This window comes from Seriola dumerili, unplaced genomic scaffold, assembly GCF_002260705.1.
Source record: "Seriola dumerili isolate Sdu_G_001 unplaced genomic scaffold, Sdu_1.0 BDQW01000088.1, whole genome shotgun sequence".
In the NCBI taxonomy this organism is placed as follows: Eukaryota; Metazoa; Chordata; class Actinopteri; order Carangiformes; family Carangidae; genus Seriola; species Seriola dumerili.
In genome coordinates this window covers 10,263,345-10,286,132 of record NW_019174343.1, presented here as the reverse complement: position 1 = coordinate 10,286,132, position 22,788 = coordinate 10,263,345, and the positions used below count along the sequence as shown (strand labels likewise).

At 43.3% G+C, this 22,788-nt stretch overlaps 2 protein-coding genes across 2 annotated transcripts; one reads left to right on the top strand and one right to left on the bottom strand.

Moving 5' to 3' along the window:
- The first annotated feature begins 1,404 nt into the window (after positions 1-1,404).
- On the top strand, positions 1,405-7,541 carry nop56 (NOP56 ribonucleoprotein). Its single transcript, XM_022745532.1, has 12 exons — positions 1,405-1,481; positions 2,196-2,285; positions 2,369-2,483; positions 3,364-3,528; positions 3,717-3,915; positions 4,337-4,524; positions 4,893-5,044; positions 5,275-5,375; positions 5,878-6,026; positions 6,293-6,414; positions 6,654-6,767; positions 7,013-7,541. Exons 1-12 carry the CDS (start codon positions 1,479-1,481, stop codon positions 7,319-7,321), a joined length of 1,707 nt encoding a protein of 568 aa, XP_022601253.1. The 5' UTR covers positions 1,405-1,478; the 3' UTR covers positions 7,322-7,541.
- A 1,149-nt stretch (positions 7,542-8,690) lies between these two features.
- Positions 8,691-22,515, bottom strand: ubap2 (ubiquitin associated protein 2). Its single transcript, XM_022745513.1, has 27 exons — positions 22,480-22,515; positions 20,458-20,595; positions 20,101-20,178; positions 19,739-19,849; positions 17,250-17,412; positions 17,031-17,111; positions 16,887-16,950; positions 16,494-16,591; positions 16,287-16,345; positions 16,118-16,188; positions 15,612-15,798; positions 15,207-15,477; positions 14,752-15,056; positions 14,277-14,503; positions 13,726-14,011; positions 13,439-13,478; positions 13,145-13,319; positions 12,691-12,742; positions 11,813-12,131; positions 11,604-11,695; positions 11,281-11,331; positions 11,038-11,131; positions 10,535-10,951; positions 10,020-10,124; positions 9,856-9,923; positions 9,556-9,747; positions 8,691-9,459 (listed from the first exon to the last, which is right to left on the bottom strand). The coding sequence occupies exons 2-27, from the start codon at positions 20,551-20,553 to the stop codon at positions 9,364-9,366; spliced, it is 3,798 nt and encodes a 1,265-aa protein (XP_022601234.1). The 5' UTR covers positions 20,554-20,595; positions 22,480-22,515; the 3' UTR covers positions 8,691-9,363.
- Positions 22,516-22,788: the final 273 nt, after the last annotated feature.

Here is a 22,788-nt window from a genome sequence, read left to right as displayed (position 1 = left end):
CATCACGACTCTCAAGAACTTTAATGATGCTTTTTCCTAAATTTGACACTTACCGTTTTTCCTGGTGCTGAAATGATATTGCTGGTTGGATTTATACTGCTGTCAGATTACTCCTCAGAAGTGGACGATGAAAAATATTGCCATCGTTGTATGTGGTTTATTGCATTATAAGTACATGAGTAAAGCTTTGTACCTTATCTGTAGCACTGTAATGTAACACTGCCACACTGACGCACAAGCTCTTGTTACATTTTTCCATCACCTAATGTTAAGTATTTTTATAACATGTTGTCATACGCATGGTGTAGTGAAGTAGTGTGTCCCATCTTTTTAAATGCATTTTAGAGCCGTAAATCTGGTCAACAGGCTGTGAATTACATGCACTACTACTATCATACTTATGGAAGTCACATGTAAAAAGGAAGACAAACTGGAAGTCATGAAGAGTTTTTGACTGAGGTACAGTATTACACCTAAAATCAATAAACATCCACATGTCCCACTAATGTTTCAGCTGTCATCCCATTAATGTCTATGGTGACAATCCAAGGATTGTTCATCTTTAGATTCATATTTACAAAGTAAAACTGATGTGTACAATATTAATTTATTTACAATGTAGTCCATTACTATTCAGACCTTTTAGTCGGCATCACTGTGACTTACTGCACTGACTGTGTGCTTGTATTGGACTTTTTCTTTAAAAGGACAAATCAAGTGATATATGGTATATATATTTTTTTTATTGTCAACAAACCCCATGAAAAAAATGGACAAAGAATTTCTTCTACTAAGAAGAACTGTCGGTGTATATTCCTATAGCTTAACCCTCTGTGAGCTCTATTGTTCTCCAAAAACTATTAAAACACATCAGTGTGCCACAAAAAAAAAAAGAAAAAAAAAAGATTTATCAATTTGTGACCTATTCTTAGTTTAGTTTTCATATGATAAAATATGTTGCCTGATAAGACCTTGGTCACTCACTGCTTCATGATAATGGACATACAGCGTGTGATTTACATCTTCCTCACTCCCCTGATATACCTGCTAGGAGGGACCACAGCGTTATCAACACGACTAAAGCTTCAATCGGCTAGAGTGAGTGAAAACACCATGGACTAAAAATATAAATATATGTATATAGAATGTTGGTGTGCAGACATATACAGTGCAACTTCAGACAGGTTGAAGATTATACAACATATGTAGTGACGCAATTATAAATCGTTTTGGTCTTTTGTGGGTGTTCTTATCGATACGAAATGTACGAAATAACACTAGACTTATTCTTCAAAACTGGTCATTGTGTTCTGTAGCCAGCAGGTGGAGGCTTCTCGGTCGTCTCTCGCGGTGTTAGACAGATCTCGCGGCGTTTTGGTCACGCTGCAGTTTGCTGAAACGTGTAACGGCCGTCTTTTTCTTAAGGAGAAGGAGCAGAGCAGACACGCACTGCGTGCTGCTGCAGAGATTTACTAATCATGGTAAGAGAAAGGGTGCTCGGTGTTTGGGCGTACTCACAAACTTTGTCATTCTATGATACAGTTGAATGCTCGTTGAGATTAGTGACGCTTTAATAATAGAAATTGCTATTTTCATGTGTTTACAGCTTTCCAGGTGTAGGCCTCTGAACAAGAGGGGAGCTGGTAGCCACCCATGTGGCTAACGTTAGTTGTGAAATGCTTCTTTAATTTAGTTTGCCACTGCTGAAATGAAACACGAACTTGTTAGTCACATCCATGCAGGTGAAACCTAGTGATTTGTACTGTCAGCCGCCGCACATTAGTTGGTGTTACTGGTCCTGAGTTAACATTTGCTGGGCTACTAGCATAAGTTAGCTTAAAGGCACTTCCCGCACGGGCCTAAGTCAACACGTGGGTTCGTCATGAGGACGACGTGGCTGCGTGTAAAAGTTATAGTAATATATTGGGTCAGTAACTGGAGTCAAGAAACGACGACAATGTGTAGCACTTAAATTTAAATTAAGTTTTGCATGTTTGACCCAAGTAACGTTAGCTATGATGCTACCAAAGATAACATGAAATGCTGACTCGTGCCCCTGCGGTCACCACGTGGAGACTGATAAACATTTAATGGTGTACAGGAATTCTTGACAGTCAACATTTGTTTTCTGTTGATAGACATTATCTTTGGTCAGTAGTTGTGTGGCTCATTAATACGGCTTTTACCTTTCGCAGGTGTTGTTGCACGTGTTGTTCGAGCACGCGGCGGGCTATGCGCTGTTCGCCGTCAAAGAGGTGGAGGAGATCGGCATGCTACTACCTCAGGTGGGTCCTGTGTCCTCACCTCCCTGTGCTGATTGAGTCTGTTTTCCAGGTGGAGCAGCTGTAACGGCGTATGTGTGTTTCAGGTGGAGGAGAGCGTGCTGAGCATCGGGAAATTTAACAGCATGGTGAGCCTGGCTGCCTTCTTCCCCTTCAAGTCGGCCCAGGCTGCGCTGGAGAACATGAATGCCATTTCTGAAGGCAAGTTGTTTTGTTTTTTTGTTTTTTTCTTCTACCATTTAGACAATTTTAGAGTTTCCTCATTTGTGATGATGTTTTACAATCTGTCAATCCACTGATTTTAATGTGCTGACAGCCTAATATCAATCCTGAACACATGAGGAAAGCTGTTTGAAATGCAGGAGTGGTCAAATATGTTGACCTGAAAACAGCGGGCAGTTGATTTCAGTTGTCAAGCTACATAATGCTTATCAGTGCAAAACATTTGGTATGGATTTTAGAAAATGAATCAAATTGTTCACATCTAATATGATAAATCTAATACTTTGCATTCACCCCATCATACAGTATAATGGATTGAAGACAAACCTGTAGTTTGTTTTTTTTTTTAAACCACTATCATGTAACAATTCAGGGTTTTTGCACATGACACGTAATACAGATAATACACAATTTATAGTTGTACATCATTTTTCCTGATTTGACTATGGTGCTGGCCCAATTCCTTCCAAGTTTTTATAAAAAAAACTAGCAGGCTTTACAGAAGCTCACAGACAACAGTTAGAGGCTTCAATGTGTGAACACTTCTTACTTTGCAGTGTTGAGTGATGACAGATTATGTGGTCTCTTGCACATTTACAGACAGCAGCACGAAGCCTATTTACTAACAATTACAAAAAATATTTTCACACAATATATAAATCCAAGCACATTCAATGGCCCATGTAAAAAAACCTTAAAGTAAATTCACAAACTTTCAAGGAAATCAAGGACCCATGGGAACCCTGCTGATAACATGAGTCACCTTAGTGACACTGCTTTCAAAATGGTTTTGCTGTAGAATCTAAGCTAAATCTCTAAGTGCATTGAAATGATTGAGTCTTTCGTCCTTCACTTGCAGGTGTGGTTCATGCTGACCTGAAGTTGTTCCTCGAGACAAACCTGCCCCGTTCGGGGAAGAAAAAAGCTGTGTTGGGGGTTTCAGATGCCAAAATAGGAGCAGCTTTACAAGAAGAATTTAGCATTTCCATCCAGACTGGTGGTGTGGTGGCTGAGATAACCAGAGGTGAGGAGTCTGAAGCATGGTTGTAACACTTTAGAGTACTGAATGTGGTCTGTTGTGATGTGATGTTTTGATCCTGAAACTCATGAAGGTTCATACTGAAAATCTGAACAACCACCGGTTATATACTGGACATACCTCCATTCCACCTAACACCAACAAACCCTTGTATCTGTTGTCTGTCCTTTCAGGTGTACGTCTGCACTTCCACTCCCTGGTGAAGGGTCTGACTGGGCAGGCTGCCTCCAAGGCACAGCTGGGCCTCGGCCACAGCTACTCCAGAGCGAAGGTCAAGTTCAATGTCAACAGGGTCGACAACATGATCATCCAGTCCATTGCTCTGTTGGATCAGTTGGACAAAGATATCAACACTTTCTCCATGCGTGTCCGGTAGGCTTCCCTCCATCACAACACTACAACAAAAGATGGTTGAAAGGAGAATGTGGCTTATGCTATTAAGATGAAACCTTGCAGATCGTAGTTTTCCAGCACATGTGAGCTGCGTTTGATTTTGGCTGTCACTTCCTGTATTGTATGGCAGTGTTGTCCTAATTCTGTCTCTGCACAGTAGTAACACTGATACACTGTGGGTGTTTAGTCAGCAGCTGACAGTGGTATTGATCAGAAAAATTTTCCCACTATTGTTGGGTGAGAGATCCATTTTGAATTGATTCACATGTGCAGTCACTGAACAAATGTGATGTGGATTGAAGTTGTGATCACCAAAGTTTGTAGCTTATGCTGCCTACATTACATAGTGGCTTCCCAGGTGTTTTCTTCACTAACAATCTCTTCCATTTGTGTCTTTTAGTGAATGGTATGGCTACCACTTCCCAGAGCTGATCAAGATCGTGTCAGACAACTCGATGTACTGCCGCCTGGCTCAGCTCATTGGAAACAGGAAGGAGTTGTCAGAGGAGAGTCTTGAGAGCCTGGAGGAGGTGGTGATGGACAACGCCAAGGCTCAGGCCATCCTGGAGGCATCGCGCTCCTCCATGGGTTAGCAAGCAACATTTTTCATTCTTTAGGCTTCAACATTTATTTAAAGTTCATGATTATCTTGCCACTTAGACAGCTGTATGACCATTGCATCTGTTTGCAGACTGAAATTTTTAAAAGCACAGTTAAGACTTCACATCATGCCCCTTTTTTGCCCACCATGGACCAACAATTGTCCTTGGTGCCTAACACAGGGGGGCAGAATAGCTCTCTCATAAACCTGTAGTGAAGGCACAATTCCTCACTGCGGATCCTGTCGGGAGAAACAATCAAACGTTGGATTTGTAATTACCAGTGACAGCTGCAGCAAAACCACTGCTTGAGTCATAGTAGTGTCTGTTCAACATCTTCTCCTGATTGTTCTCCAGGTATGGACATCTCTCCCATCGACTTGATCAACATAGAGAGGTTCTCCAACCGTGTTGTGTCTCTGGCTGCCTACCGGCTGGAGCTGCAGGAGTACCTGCGTTCTAAGATGAGCCAAGTGGCTCCAAACCTGGCAGCCTTAATTGGAGAAGTGGTGAGTAGATGTTTAATTCGGTGTTTTTTTTGTTTTGTTTTTTTTTAACACATTACACACTGGACCAATGATGTTATACCAAAATCTGTCAATCCACTGAACTTGTGTGATGAAACACATCCGGTGCTGATGGTCCTTAAATGGAAGTGCACCCATCTTCCATCCAAATCAGTTGTATCAACATGGCCCCCTGTGCTGTATGTAATTGAGACTGACACTGTTTTCTTCAGGTGGGAGCTCGTCTGATCTCCCATGCCGGCAGTCTGACCAACCTGGCCAAGTACCCGGCCTCCACCGTCCAGATCCTGGGAGCAGAGAAGGCCCTGTTCAGGTACTGGGGCACCCCCTCCCTGCTGGGGAAAGTGGTTGCAGTGATGGCAGGGCTGGGCTGGAGCAGAGCAGGGTGACTGGAGAAGACAGAACTCTAAAGTCTCCTCTGGAGTGATCCCTCTCTCCCTAATGCACCCCCACAGTCTGAGCAGCCACTCACAGCACTGAGGTAGCAAATTGGAGGAGCTTCTTACAGCTCATATCGCTGAATTCCTTTGTTTTCCTGTTTTTTTTTTTTTTTGGTTTTGTTTTTAATACTTTTAACTGAATTTTTCAAAAGCAACTTTGTAGAGACTTTGTACATGTTGAAATTGAAAATTTCACCTTTCTTGAAAGGCAAGAACATCTAAACCCTTAATTACTTGGTTTGATCTTCAGTTGATTGGAACATTAATGTCTTGGTGTTTCTTCAGTGCTAATTTTCATTATCTGTAAAACAGCCATTTTCCCTTGTGGCACTTGGTGTGACTCCTGAATGTGAAAGCAGCTGTATTTTCACACAGAGCTCTAAAGACTCGCGGTAACACCCCCAAGTACGGCCTCATCTTCCACTCGACCTTCATCGGACGCGCTGCCGCCAAGAACAAAGGCCGGATCTCCAGATACCTGGCAAACAAATGCACCATTGCCTCACGTATTGATTGTTTCTCTGGTGAGTGACAAGACCTTTGCAGAACGATGGTGTATGTGTGTGTATGTATATATATATATATTTATTTGTCTGTTATGTATGAATGTTAGCTCGCAGTTCATGTGGCAGAATTGCAATGATGCTCATATTTTTCGTCAACAGCATTCATCCCTCGGGTTGATGTTGAGAAGCTCTTTCCTGAGCACAGCCACATGGTTGTTAGGATGCTGTTCAGCCTGATGTAATCCTGCTGGCTTTGTGATGGATTTTTATGTTTACTGTTACAGAGGTACCTACAAGTGTGTTTGGTGACAAGCTGCGTGAACAGGTGGAAGAGCGCCTTTCTTTCTACGAGACTGGCGATGTGCCACGGAAAAATGTGGATGTCATGAAAGAGGCTGTGCAAGAGGTGAGCTCAGATAACAGTACCGGCCTCAAGTGAATTAGTTTTCGTGTTTGTTTTTTTTCCCCCCAAATGTCCTTATGAAACATTCAAAGTCAATGCTGTGAATGATGACAAGTCTTTCCTGATGACTGTGAGGGTTAAAACTGATTTAATGAGCCTGACACAGCTTTATTTTTCTTGAGAGAAACCTGATGGTTTGACTGGTTGTAGTTAAATTAGTTTTGGTTTTTTTCTTGTCTAAGGCTACTGATGTTGCTGCGGAGATCAAGCGGAAACTAGAGAAGAAGGAAAAGAAACGCAAGAAGCGTGAAAAGAAGCTGCAAGAAGCAAATGGTGAAACCAATGGCGAAGCTGAGGTAAGCTTTAATTTTAATACCTGGAAACGCATGTTTTGATTTGAGATTTGACCCACACGTGGTCCTGTCTCAGTGTACGACATGCTAGATCAGCCTGACTCCGAACCATTGGCTGGCCCTAAACAATGGACTTGATCACTGAAGCGAGTCAGACATTGAAGCATTTCAAAGGATATTTATGTCATCATTTAAAATCTAGAGGGTCCTGTCTTTTCCTAACTGTATTGTCTCATGCTTCCCTGCAGGTGGAGAACGGAGAAGCAGATACCGGCGTAGTCAAGAAGAAAAAGAAGAAGCAAGCGGCCGAGGAGATGGAGGTTGAAGCAGAGGAAATCCCTGCCGCAGAAAACGGAGCTGGAGATGCTCCTGCCAAAAAGAAGAAGAAACGAAAGTCTGAGGCAGAGGAAGCAGCTGCCGCAGAGGAAACGGATACTCCAGCCAAGAAGAAAAAAAAACAAAAGACTGAAACTGTGGAAGCAGAGCCAGAAGAAATCCCAGAAACACCTGTGTCTGAGAAGAAGAAGAAAAAGAAGAAAAAGGAGAGTGCTGACTAAAGAATGTGGGCAAAGACTGAATCTTTACTTTTATGTACAGTATATTTTTAATTTTACTCTTTATCTGAAGCTAGTTTATGTAAGTGGCTTACCTTGTCTTTTTTTTTTTGGTGACCTCAAAGCAGGTTAGACTGCAAAGAAATGCTTATAACTGTGCCTTGAAGTCTTTGAATTTCACTTCTGTAAATAAATTCTATCAGTTGAACTTTTTGTCACAAAACATCTTGTCTGTATTTTTTTTGGGGGGGTCACGGGTCACTTGATACTGGATCTCCAGAGATGTTTCCTGCAAAACTGTCTGCTGTAGTTTCGTGATCATGATGGTCTACTAGTGTCTGCTGTCTCGCTGAGACGCTTTACATGTTGCCGTTTTTTTTTTTTTTTAAGGATGTCAACCTTTTGCATAATTAGTGTATCACCAGTACTTTCAGCTATTGGTTTCCATCGGATGTGAGACCTTGAAAAGCCACCAATGAGTGTTTGTGGCCTTATGGACAATTTGTCTTTGACAGAGATGGGTAGGATGATGTACAAGTCTGATGGACCACCAGGATTTAGTCCAACTACTTGACATAACATGAAAGTAGGTGAACTCACTGTGACAACATACTGGGACACTTGAGTTCAATGGTGCCATAATTCTACTATGACAGTGTTTGCTGTGTAAAAAAGCTGAGTCTCATGCTAGCACATCTGAATGGAAAACAGCCTTATTTTTTTATGTAAATAAAGTAGCTCTACCCAGAGCAGTTGTAATAAAAATAGTCTGAACACCTGTGTTGATTTTTGGAGTTTCTAGATTTCATTCACTGTTCATTTCCCTTCAGCTTTGACTCAAACTTGTAACACATGGTGAAATAAAATCGATGTGACTAGAATGCAGTTACAAAGGCAGGGACACGAATGTCATACAGTTTTCAAAACAAGTGTTTGCTCACAGACACTAGCTAAAGACTAACATTAGCTTAACTATGCCAAAAACCGAAGCATCTCAACTACTCACCCTTGACAGTCTTACCAAAATAGTGTAGGATATAAAAGCTCTGCTTATTGGTGGTGCAAGAGCTATATATACACACACGTTTATACCTATGGAGAGAGAAAGAGTTAGTAAATTGTGTATCTTGGTGCAAACCCAAGGTGATGTCCCTACTGCCTGTTCAGTGTCTGTGTCCTGAACATTCATAGTGACATGAAGTGTTTACATGTTGCCATGACTATCCTGAATTGTCAGACTGGGAAAATGCCATTCAGACTTGGGTCCACACAGTCCATAATACATTAGTAATCATATTTATGAAAAGTGTGGGTCTGAATCCAGAAAAAAAAAATGAAGGAAATATTGATGCCAGACATCAACAAACTGTTCATAACTTTTAATTTGGACAACAAGGATTAAATCAATGTTAAAATGACATCAAATCCAAGGCCTGGCTGGTCAAACCAACCAACTAGTAAGAGTCGAGGAATGAGACGGAGGGAAATGGGGCAAAAAAGAAAAGTCAAGCTATCAACTCAAGTCACCCTCAATATAAGGATTCACAGATGCGGGAGACCAAAAGTTACAAAAACGTATTTCTTCTAAAATAAAAAAAGGCCTTTGCCGTGAAAATGATGCGTAGAATCTATGTACATCATTCTCGGTTCATGTATGCATACAAAAAAATCCACATCACAAGATGCTTGTGTTCAAGTATATTCACCATCTTCATCTCCATTATTTAGCATTCTCATCTTTTCCACATTTTTTTGAAATAAAATGTCCTTCAAAATAAAAACAAAGTTCAGAAAACCACATTTTATGTCCTACCAATACATATATACTGTATAAATACATACATAAATATATTTTACATACAACAGCCATAAATTTGAAAAGGGGATATACAGAGCAAAGGGTAGGGGGTGGTAGTGTGTGTGTTTTAGCTTGTGTTGAAAAATGGTTTGTCCCTCTATGATCTTGTCGGTCAGATACGCAGCTGTTGTGCAGGTGTGTGCCTGTCCATGTACACACACACACATACACAGTAGATCTAGCCACTTCAGTTGGCCCAGTAGGGGGAGCTGCCGTAGCTCGACTTGTTGACTTGGCTCTTCTGCTGCAGGCTGCTGGACTGGCCGCGCTGGCTCGGACCACCCTGAACATGGAGAGAAAAACAAACACAGGTTTTACATCTGAGAAACACTCACATGTAAAACCTGTGCAACTGCTGAAAGATAATGGCGAGTGTTACCTGTCCATCCTGAGCTAGATGATGGTGCAGCAGCTGTGAGTGTGGTTGCTGGTGAGGCAGGATGTGGAGGAATGGGGCTGGTGCATAGCCTCCAGGAGCTGCTCCAGGGTTCAGAGGGCCTGGACCCCCCAGCGCTGATGGCAGGCTGAAGGGAGGAGGGGTCCCTGCATGGAAACCCTGCTTATCAAAAGACTGCAGAAAGAGGAGAAAAGACAAATTAAACTCCAAACCTTATTATTTATCAGTATAAATACAGCGGGACTGCATGATGGATGAGGGGCGGAGGTGTGTGAAGCTCACCTGGGTCTTATTGTAAACACTTCCACTGATGTCTGGCACGCCCGAGTTACTGGACGTCACTGAGACGCCTAGCAGAACAACGGCAACAACATTAATACATTTTACGTTCACAACTTTAGAAAACCAAATTATATTAGAAACAGTGAATCTTGTTTTCTTCTTACCTTTCCCAGGCCCAGTAGCAGCAGATTTGGCTTGTGCCTGTGAGGAGGAGTTGTAGCCTTTACTGTAGTCCACTCCTGCTGGCCCCGCTGTCAGCTCCTCGTACCCTGGAAAGAAAAACATCAACTTCAGAATTCAAGAGACCATCTTGTGATGGGATCACACCAACCCATGAGAACTCAGTACTCAGGGGTTGGACCGTGCCTACCTTAGAACTGACTGCCCTCATTCTCATCTCAACTACATACCTGTGAAGTTTGTGACTGTATTTTGCACAGCTGTGATGCTGCACTGACAAAGTACTCAAAACCACCTGTGTGGTAGGTCCTGCTCCAGCAGGTATCTCCAGGACCACGTTTTACCATGATGTCATATTGTCACACATACAAACAATATTTCCTGTGCAAGAAAATCCTGACAACAGGTACTTTGGTGGATTTTTAAGAATCCCAGAATCCATTTGACTTCCCAAACTATAAAATACAACTGGTGTGTTAACCCTGGTTTGCTCACCCACCTGAGCTGAAGGTGTGCTGGCCGTAACCGCTGGGCTGCTGCTGTGTCTGCTGCTGAAAGGGGCTGGCCGAGGGGTTTCCCAGGCCAAGACCCATGCTGTGCTGCTTGGCCGAGGCTGGTCCTGGGCCCCCGGGAGGAACAAACATGGTGGGGCCATACTGGAAGGCAGCAGCACTGGGTACGGCGCCGGGCACTCCGGGGTAGTAAGGCAGGCCTGTGTAGCTGTAGCCTGGTGGCAGAAAGGCCTGCTGACTGCTGTGGTGCTGCGGCTGGCCCTGGGGCTGAGGCTGGGCCTGAGGAGGCTGTGGCTGGGCCTGGCTCTGTCCTTGGTTCTGGCCCTGGGGAGGTTGTTGGGCTGCCAGGCTTGTGGGGGGTGCCGGGGAGGTGGAGTCGTTCCTGCCAAACTTTGTGACTTCACCTGACCAACAAGGGAGGGACCATGTGTGAATAAACACTGGATTTTAGGAATTTAAGTAAGGTCAGCCAAGGGTGAAGGTGTTTTACCTGAGTAGGGGTTGTTGGCTAGGCTTCCATCTCTGCCAGAGAGAGTCGCTGTGGGGCCAGGGAATGTGATTCCATAGTAATCCTGCAAAGAGGGCTACACAGACAGGAAAGGATCAACATTAAGATCCAAACAACCAGACAACCTAAAAACGCAAAAAAAAAACCACACAAAAAAAACGCAAAAAAAAAACTACTGGGATTTCAAGTTAAGAGTTGTCCCAAAAGCGTGATAATGACACTCACCATTGGCAGTCTGGACTGGAGCATATGGAGGTCCTCGTAGCCATAGATCTGCTGTGGGACACAAAGGACAGGCTATGTTGGAAAACAAATGTACATACTCCTTCAATACTCTTCCCAAGAACAAACATTGCATCTTGATAAATGCTTCACTTTTCTGTGCATGTTCAACTGATGATCATGAGCGTGTCTAATCACTGACAAGTAAGTGTAGTTCAAGGACAGAATACTCCCATCACAGCTGAACTGAAAGGATAGATCGATGAAACTGGCAAGTACACTAAGAGCTAAATTACAATGATACTAGATCCTGAAGGGCTACTTACTGGGTATGCTGGCAGCAACCCCCCTGGGCCCATGATATACTGGTTGGGCAGTAAAGGAGGCACTCCCTGGGACAGGTTAGGTGGAGCTTTACCTGTTAATACAATGACAACAACCATTACTCTCATGTGAGGGAACAGCTACAGTCTAGGGCCACTTAACATTCCTCCTGATTACAAGTATTTAGAACTGCGGAGGTGTGTGGGTGTACCGGTGGAGGAAGAGAGCAGGGGTGTGGTCCTTGGTGCAGAGAGGTTGGACGTGGCAGTAGCTCCATTGGAGCCAAGTCCCAGCACTGTGCTGCTGGCAGCGGTGGCAGCAGAGTGAAGTACGCTGGTTCCGGCTATACCGCCGACTGTGCTGCTCATGTGGCTGCCCATGTTGGGCATGTTGGCCAGGTGGCTGATGCTGCTGCTACTGTTGCTGCTGTTGTGGGTCGAGTGGAGCGCTGAGGCTGAGACCTGTGATGACGTGTAGGAGCCAGAGGAGGGAGCCAGAGAGCTCACACTGCTGCTGTCAACACTGGTGTACTGAGGACAGAAGGAAAGGGGAGAGATGAGTTGAATTTTTGTCCCAGATTTTATTTGTAGACCTGTCCATTACCAGGGGTCCCCTTCATATTTTCATAGCAGTGATAATGATTTGACTGTCGCATTTTATACTGACATCCTCTGATGAAATATTTGAAAGTACAAGTGGAATTCAAGTAGTAAAAATTTTTTTTTGATTCATCTCATTCTTTCTAAAGATGCACCACATCTTAATTGCTCCATGGTGATCAGGCAACTGGCTGGCAGTTGTTATATATGAGGTTTTTCTGAAGTGGTGCTGAGCAATTGCAGCCATTTAAACAGCGCTAAGTAAACATCCCGTGTTGAAGACCCTGAACAATCAGTGACTCTTTGGCTGTGACTCTAATTTCACTTGGCAATCAGTGTCTTGTATTAACATGTGATGGAATACTAACAATGCTGAAACCACCTTTATGTGTTATGTTATTTAACACAGTCAGCTGTTTTCTTGCATATCATTACAGAGCTACCATAGAGAACGTTTCAGTCAAAGTGTTTGTGCCAGATAGTTACTTACAGTGAGAGAGCTGGAGCCCAGAGCTGAAACTGAGGAATGACTGCTGACGTGGCTACAGAGTAAAGGCAGAGAGGACAGAGTGATTATCAGCAAGTGTATGAGTAGAAATCACAACTTTACAGCATTTAAGTTTGCATAACACCAACTCTCTCTCCCTCAATTACTACACAAGAGAACTCATTTTGCAGTGTCCAGAGGCAGAATTTAATAACACTGAGAAATTCTTACACATTCAGAAGTAACAGTGGGTGACAGTAACTGGCACCCACTAGTCTGCATTCTTTTGCGAGTTCAGAGTGGGCAAACAGTCTATTAGGTGGTAAATCCAATTTTCCTTTTTGCCTATCAAGGCTGTTCAAAGGGTGCAACTCACTGCCAGACCACAGCAGGGAGAGGGGGTCACAAAGTTAATACGTTAAGATGTATTAAGTAAGTGTTTGTGTGTGTGTGTCACCTGTTGAGTGAGTTGAGCTGGCTCGCTGAGGGCAGGTCCTGTGCCAGGTTGGAGAGAGTGGCCGAGCTGTGTGTAGGCAGGGTGGAGGGTAAGTGGGAGGAGGGTGCTGGGGGACCGTTGGTGCTGATGTTCAGAGATGGCGACTCTGGCTTTGGTGTGGAGGACGCTGATGAAGCTGAGAGGGAGGGAGATATGTCTTGTAACTGACTCAAAGTAGCATAGCCTAAAAGAGTTGATTTTACAGTACAACAGAAAGTATGCATAGAACAAATAAATCAGTCATAGGTAACTTACTGTCTAAAGCAGCAGAGGTCCTTACACCATTCAGACCATTCTGGTGATAAGAAAATACAGCAAAAAAGTGTTTGCATACAGTGATAACAGATCAAAACCATTACTATATCTAGAAACAAACACTACACAGTACAAACAAGACAAGAGTTGAATTCAGCTTAGGCTTCCACTACTTTACATTCACCACATAAAAGTGAAGATCAAACAGAAGTCACCCCTCCCCCCGAAATGAACCCAGAAATGCAGGATAAACCATCTCTGTTCACTATTTCACTATTTCTACTCACCATGACTGGCCCTGTGGCCTCTTTGCTCTGGGAAAAGGCCAGTCGTGAATGAGGGGGCATGGTCCCATCATAACTTCCACCCACTGTGGAGAAGGGGGAGGAGGTGGGTACAGAGGAGGTGGTGGTGGAGGTTGTCAAAGAAGAGGAGGGAGGAATGGTGGAGCTGGCAGTCCCTATTGAGGAGGGGGTGAGGCTGGACAACGCCACCGAAGAGGAGTGATATACTGGCTCTGATGAGGAGAGGGGCAGGGGCAGGGCAACAGAGAGAGGGCTGCCCAGCGACTCACTGCAAGATCACAGCACGGAGAGATGAACAAGTTAGCCCAGATGAGTAATTCAAGAGAAAAATTTGGTTCATTAAGAATAATTGATGCTGTGAATAAAGCACGATTTTGTTAACATGACTCACTTAAATATTCTTGTTTAGAAAACGCTGTGTAGAGGCTCTTTGATTATTTGTCTTTTTATTTAATCTATAGTGTTTTAGACTTAAACTCAAAATAACATATTCTGTAGAGATGTAACTAGTCAGTCAGCAGTGACAGTCGTACCTGAGCGGCTTGGAGTACAGGCTCGTCTGGCTCTGTGTCCCTGGTCCTGGTGCAGGTGCTGCTGGGGCGGGGGCTGGAGTGGACTCCCTGGAAGCTGAACTCACACAATTGTCCACAACTCCAAAATCTGGCAATGCCGACTCCGAGCCAAAGTCTAGAGCTCCAAACTGGAGGTTTAGACCAGGTACGTCAGCTGAGCCTGGCATCTCTACCGCCGTGGAGGGGATCTGCCACGTTTCAGAACCATGACATTAAGTTCATATAATTACTGGCATTGCATCATTTGCAAAAAATTTGCTGAAATATGTGCATTTTTGCCTCAAAAATCAGGATGTAGGCTCTCAGATCTATACAGGATGATGGCTTTTAGAAACACTGCAGCTATAAATTAAAACCCTTGCAATAAATTCACAAGTAGCCATTTTTTGCTTCAAAGTGGAACAGCCACCTTCTGCTCACCACCATCCCCTCCTACCTTCGATGTGGGAGGTATCCTTCGTTTCTGGCCTTTGAGCTGTGCCCGTTGCTGCTGTGGTGTACTGCCGCCCTGAGGGTCCAGCCCTGCGCTGGGGGCAGGAGGTTTAACACCAGCAACAGTCATCACTGGGCCTGCCTGTGCTGGCGTGCTGGTGTGCTGGGGAGCAGGCGAGGCTGAAGCAGGGGGTGATTGCTGTTGCGATGGAGGACTGGGTTGACGTGCCAGAGGCAAGGAGGGGCCGGTGTGCCTCTGAACCAGCTGGCTCAGCACAAGAGAGGGCTCTGGTTGCAGGCCAAACTCACCTATAGACACACAACAAAACACACGCAGACAAGGATTTAAAAGCACGAATTTATAAACATGTATAAGAACACATAATAAAAATAGATATGAGTGTGTTTTTTTTACTTGTACACATGCTACAGAGCAACCATTCCAATTCGAACACTTACGGCTGAACTGTGAAGACAGCGAGGTGGTGTTGGATTCTGAAGCCTTCATGTCCCAGCTAGAGGAGGAGGGCGGAGGTACAGGTGCTCCCAGGCCTGGCAGTCGGCCAATGGAGGTGTTGCTTCCCTGGGTGCTGGCAGGAGGCACGGCCTGGGATGACGGTAGCGGACCCAAGCCAGGACCTTTCAGCTGTTCTAGTATCTGAGCTCCGGCGCTGGGCTGAGGCCTCTTGGCCTGGCCCAAGTCGCCAAAACCAGCTCCCAGAACTGATGACTGCCACAGGTAATAAGAGAGGGTAATAATCAAAGTCTATCCATGTGTCTATTTACACGGGATAGTTCAAGAAATGTGTATGAAAAAAAAAAAAAAAAAAAACAGTGCCAGGTTCAAAAATGACTATTTTTTACCAGAGCAGCATGTGCGTAGCTTGTGCTACCAGTGGTGTTGCGGCTGGGGGGCGGCTGCTGTTGCTGCTGCGGTGGCTGGTGGTGGTGGTGGTGGGAGTTGGTGAAGACCAGACTCTGAGAGGAAGAAGAGGAGGGTGGTTCTCTTCCTCCAACCACAGGCTTCTGCAGCAAAGAGGCGAGGTCCAGACTAACACAAGAACAGTCGGTAAAAAGTTTATTAGAAAATGCTTCCAGGACACTAAGTCAAAAGTTGCCTATGTAATGTGTAAACAGGTACGACTAAATCCTGAATGGCATCGATTTTCCATTTCCATTAAAACTTTAACTTTAAAGTGGTACCATCCAAAACTAAAGTTACTTTTCCTGCACTGAGAGACTTTTTGAATGAAGGGTAGAGAAAAGACAAAGCATTTTCTTGTGAAAACTGTTGGAAACTGCTGTGTAATCAAGTTAGGCTGCAACAAGGAAACGGGTGATGAGTATAATATTAAAAACAAGGCAGTTACCTTTGCCCAGGTGTTATGTGGTTCTCAGCAGCAGGTGCACATGAGGAGGTGAACACTTTGGTCTCAGAGAGCTGCAGAGAAGAGACGAGGGACAGAATTGTTACATAAAAACATTTTGTTGCGACAAACAACCTTCTTCAGCAGAGTGCTAGCCTTTATGTCAACTCACACTAACATCCTCACTCCAGTCCTCAGCTGCCCAGTCTTCCAAGGTACTCCTCCAGGCAACTAGAAGACAACCAATGATGAGTCACAAGTTCAAATATAGGTGGAATATGTTGGTAAATAAGATACAGGATGCCTGGAGCTTATGTACATTTACATTAAACATCACATAACAGAGCTGCTCAGTGCACTATGCAAGTCAAGAGCTCACCTGTCCCATCTGTACTGTTGTTGGCCACCGTGTCCCACACCTCAGTTTGTGTGGTCCCTGTACCAGCCTCTGAGGTATAGTCCGCAGGATTGAAAGTCCTGGTGAAGATTCATTGATATGTATATTGTTATATGGAAAGTGGGTGAAATTAGATTGGGCATATCTTTTATAAATAGTGTCTGCTTTTACACAAGGCTATGGAAAATCTCTTTCCAAAGTTAGTTGCAAAAAAATTGCACCACTCACTCAGTGGCCAAATCCAAAAAAAGAAACAATTTCATTTTTCTTTCCCTGGCATGAAAAATGCAAATTAATTTACACCTAAAATTATGTGCAAACCCCTGTGACTGTGTGTGTGTGTGTGTGTGTGTGTGTGTTTTGTTGTTGCCGTACCCCATGCCCTGGGCTGAGAACCGGCTCCCTGCTGGTGCCCTGCCTCTGCCTCGACCTCCTGATCCTGCACAACATTCACACTAAAGTCAACAACATATTCTTAACTGTTTGGTTTTCTGACTGTTTTAGCGAGCATCTGCTCACCTCGGCCACCTTTGACCCTTCGACCTCGGTCTGAACCTCTGTCCACTGGTGTCACCTCCACACCATTCTCCTCTGGACGTGCTGTGTGTGTTGACACAAATGAAATTAGAAACTACTTTAGCAACAGTACGATGTAATCAAACATGGTATTAAGGATCTGGTGAAGAAGCACAGGACTCTACACTAGATATGAATTAATGTGAAGTTTATACTCCATACCCTGTCGGCTGCGACTGGCCCCTTTGCCCTTGCGGTTGGTAGCCACGCGGCCCTTGCTTGCCTCCCTCTCGCCTTTCTTCTCCCTGTTCTCCTTGTTCTCCTTGCTTTCTGAGAGACCCTCCTTCACCAGTGGTTTCTTCTTCCCCACTGTCTCCCATGAAGTCTAAGCACAGAACAGGAATGACAGCACAAAGGAAAAAAAAAAAAAAAAAAACAGAATTAAAGCAAGTAAATACAACAATGGCAAACAAGGTCCTGGGTTAATGAAATAGGAGCACAAACTATATAGTTCATGTCTTTCTCACTGTGCTTGCTTTAAAATGCTTTACTTAAAATTGGTAGCCAGCAGAAAAACAGGACATCAACACTGACAATGTGCTTCAGTGAGCAAAGCAGACAGAGTGGTTTTAATGTTTAAAAAAAAACATTTATTTGACTCTATTTCAGTGGCATTTCACAGCTGTACCATGTGGAAGTAGCCTCTGGCATTCTACTTAGTAACTCACTTAGTACCTGATTCTTTTCGTTTCTGCAGTTAAGATCTTCAAGAGTACAGAAGAAGCAGATGTCATCAGAGCGTTTCAGTATATACCATAACAGGAGAGACATCCGCGTAAAGGAGAAAACCAGCTATTTGCTATTTTTTTTGGATTTCAACAAAACCATAAACCGAAACAACAACGTGCGTAGCAGTCTGGCTGGCTGTCCTGCCCTGCCCTACTGCCTCTCCTCGCCATCTGTGCCAGCTGGTATTCTTCAGAAATGTCGGGTCACTCACTCGGACTCGAAGCACACAGGCAGAACAACACCCAAGTGTTTGCCAGATATTTGGTAGCCTGTTTGACTTAACACTCTGAGCAGAGGAGGGAAAAATGAGGCACAATAGTGTTCCTTCATGCTAAAAGTGCCTGATGTATGTTAGAAAGAGCAAACTGAACTACAGTCACTGTGGCAAAGGACAGAGACTGATTTTACTGAATGTTATTAAGTACAAGATGTTTTTTTTTTTTTTAAATTTCCAACCACATATACAGAACAACCTTATGGCTTTCATGAAATTTGTTCCTCTTTTGAGTGTGTTATAAAACTTAGTTTATTATAAAAGAATGCTTTATTTTTTCTTAACTAAGAAAAATAGTCAAAGATATATAAAATATCTTACCTTAGTTTTTCCCCTTTCGCCCTTGTGTTAAACATAAACCCATGGCCTGATGAGTTTTAGATGCACTTTTCAGTTATCTGTTTTACACAGATCTGACAGACATTTACTGCACAGATGCTTGAATTTCATGTTACATGCAATTTAAAAGCAAAACTACAGTGATTGTGTAATGGACTCTAAGAACTGCCAAACGCTGATGACTACACAGCAGTACTCCACCTGAACACATCGTGTTTGGATACTGGGGGAGGACATGCAGTGCTCACTTCACATCCTGTGTGAACATGTGTGTTAAATCTACAGTGGTTTAAAAAAAATTGCATGATGAGATTCTAGATTAATATAGCACCTTTCCACAAATTTAATAAAAGTGCTTTAGGGTTTAGTCATTTTCTGTATGATCAATCAGAAGATAAATAAATTAAAGAAAAGAATAGATAACAATTCTGGCCCATCCCTCAAATCCTACAGAGGTGTGCTGAAACTGATATTTTGAACAGTGTCAAAAGGTAAACTGTTTGTAGGCCCTACACAACCTCACAGGTGTTTTCAATTATTCTGGCTGATTAGACCCATGCTTGAATATGGGCGGTGCTATAGTAAGAATTTTAGTGAGGTCACTAGATCCATGAATGACTAATACTAATGTTAAAGAAATAAGCCGTCCCGCCCTGACAGGTTCATCAACAATCGACTCTCCCTACAACTGGTTTGTTGGGGTCATGACAATAGACAGGACACACCTTGAAAGCCCCAAAAGCAGCATAAACAACATAATCCACTGATGTCATGCAGCAGTGATTACTGCCCAGTGTCTGTCTGTAAATTTGTCACTGGCACTCTACACACTTTTTTTCCACAGTAGACATTTTGACTGGTGGCCACACTGGTGTTACTAATAATGGCTGTAACAATGGCTCCATTCACTTTGGGTGCCCCAGTAAGCCATGACGGTGAGCCAGCACGCACAATGCCAGGACCCCGACACGAGCTGAGACCAATGGAATTCAGTTTTCATTGAAGTTATTAATTACACCTGTGCTTCTCCTGCTCACATGTCTTTGGAATTCAGAGCATGGCTGATTATATCCACTTATTTTCACAGTTCACGCTGTTGTTATTTTTGACGTGCCCATGCTCATAAATATAATAAAATTACATGTTTCTCTAGGTATCAATTATCGTACAGACCTGCTGCATGTTCTGCCTTGCAACCAAAAGAAATCTATTCACAATATTATAAATTAGAAATGAATATAGCTGAAAGTAAATGATAGGCCAGTGGTTGACGTTTTAAGTTTGAATAAAATGAGACACTGTCATTTACCATGTCCGAGGTACTCTCCAGGAGGAAGTTGATGGCTCTGCTAACATCCTCATTGCAGTCATGGAGCGCAACCATGCACTCATCCTGGTTCTTCCCAGTCACCTCCATCAGCTGGGGAAAACAACACACACGCATATTAGAAATGTCAAGTAGTCATTAAAGGGGCATCAATGATAAAATGCACCAGTTTTGCAGAGCATGACAGTACAAGTCACAGTGTCACTCATAGCAACAAATATGTATTTTTTTACATGTTAACATAGAGTACCGCAGTCACAGAAGAATGTGTCAGCTTGCCCCGACACAGCCTGATAGCCAGACAATGAGCCTTGTGTTTGACAAATGCCTAAAGTATTCCTCACCTGGTTAACTTTGTCCTCAAAGTCAGCATCATTCTTGTCATAGATCATCTGGGCAAGCCGAATCTGCTCAGCAGTAGCCTGCAACACACAGACAATAAGTAATTTGTTGTTTGGTTAACAGGAGAAAACAGGAAAGACCAAAGCATTTAAAGTTTATAAAGAATGAAAGAAATTGCTAGTGCCTCCACCTGGCTCCACAAAAAGTGTGTGGGGCTGCGATCAAAACTAAAGAAACTCCTTTTTGATGCTGACCATTGCATAATGTGTGCACTGTGGGTTTTTTTGGCAAAGAGTTGTCGTGTGCCATTGTGTGTAAGTCATTTTTTCATGTTCATGTTTGTGATTGTGGTGTCTCACCTGTATCTGTTTCTGTGGTTGTGATGTGTGAGTGGCAGCAGGCAGCGCTTTTTCCCGAGGGCCCCGGGCCTTGTCGCCGCCCAGCGAGCTCATCATATACAGTATATACAAAACTCTGTATGTACAAAATAGAAAAATCTGCAAAAGGATAAAAGGAACATGGAAAGATGAGTGAAATCCACCAGCAGCTCTTAAACCCACAGATTCTGTCTGACACACAGTTCATTTACAATGTTGATACAGCAGAGCCTCAATACTTTCCCTTGTGTGAGTGCATAAAAGGAAGTAAGTGTTTAATACCAGAAATGTGTGTTGTGAGCGCAGCTAAGCCTTATTGCACAATTATGAATACTGCCCCTATGTAGGCTGTAAGACACACAGGTGGCCTGGTGATGCAACAGCTTTGCTGAAAATCTAGGTCAAGGCGGGAGATCGACCCAGTGTCCTCTTACAAATAGCACAGACCACAGTGTGTGTGAAGCAGAACAAACACTACACACCCTGACCCTACATTCCCTTTTGTTGCTAGTTAGTTTATAGCAACTAAGATTACATATGCACACGTCTTAAACACTAAACTACTGCAGTAAAATGCTGTATTCTTCTCTGTCTGTATTTGACAACTAAGTCCTGTACATTTGTACCTTGCTGTAAATTTTGTGTGATACTGCATAAGCGCACTCGAATAATTTCCAATATTATACATAAAAAAACCTGTCGCAAACATTTGCACACACGGGGCTTTATCCACCTGCAAATACGTATGGAAAATTGATTGCTCAACACTTTGTAATGCGAAATACCGTGTAATTTAATTTGTACTGCACTAAGTTTCACTGTGGTGTCCATTACTAGAGCATTAACTACAGATATCCCCACTGACCCATTTGTTTTATGTCAGAGAACAATAGCAATCCAGTTTACAGTGTCTGAGTGACGCTGGCAAATGCACTGCTGCCATTGGCTGCTGGACGGAACAAAGCTAACTAATGCAAAAGGACGAACTGGCTTTAAATGTCAATTTCAGTGAAAATCCCAATAGCTGTTTTAATGACGGAGAACTCTACGGCAACAGCTACAGTTTATATTAATAAATCAATTATTGAAATATCATTACAAATGTGAGTATCTACGGTCTTAGACACAAACAACAACAAAACAATGAATCAGTAACTCTGAACAACACCATTGTTCATTATATTTTATTTGGCATACAGAAACGTCAAATCAAATAGCAGTCAAATTGCACGCGTTTACATATATTAACATCTACTTCGTTACAGAAGCTAACTAACTGACAGTTAGACGCAGTTTATTTTAGTAGGAAAGCAAGCGGAACGTTGTTTTGAACCAATGCTAACGTTAGCCCGTAGCCGTTAGGTTACTTATTTCTTGAGTCTGCATATGCGGCTGTTCAGTAAAGCTTAACAGGACATGTCTATCTTGCATTAACAAATCGGATTCTCGTGGCGTCATTTTCGACAACACTGACCGACTTGGTGTGGTTGGTACTAGGATCCCCTTTGTCCTCGCTAGCATGAACTGAAGTTAGCCACTAACATGCTAATGCTGACACTGTACCGAGAATAAACGATGCAGTGGGGATGAAGCTAGCTAACGATGCTATCTAAATCTGATCCAAGTTGATAGCCAACGACCGTCTAACTGCTTTGCTAAAGTCTCATAGGTATTTATAGATCTGCACAGTTATCTAACAATAGTGGCAGTTACATCATGCTTGCCCTCGACATCTAAACAACAAGCTAACCACCTAACAACAAAGCTGTGTCAAATCTAAAGAAAAAGGCCTCGCAGCGGAGCACAATCCCATCCCGACATTGCTCGCCGGGAAACAAGACAACAGAAAAATTGCGAAAGACATCCCTCACAACCCCGTGAAAGCGCTAAAACGAAGCCAGCGACAAACTATTTCAGCGAAAACGCGCTCCAGTGTGTGGATTAAACGCACCGAAATACAGAAACTGAACTTGAAAAACGTAAGAAAATTTGTGTTTTTATTACCTGCTAACACGCTTCACTCAGCCAGCAGCAGACAAGGTGGTCACGTGACGTGCGCTGCCGCGGTGGATGCTCCGCTCTCCCCTCCGGGACGCAACTTCTCAAGACTCAACGCTCACCATCACCCTAACCTGGAGATTTGTGTGATGGGATTCACGTTGGACTTTTGTATCTAAACACTTCCTTTTCTCTGTTGTGCTTATTTAAAATGCACACAGTAGCCTACATGACCACAGCGCAGACTGGCCCACCAGTGCCCGAGTCCTCTCTGTCCTGAGAGCTACCATATGTTTGGATATCACTAATGGCAAC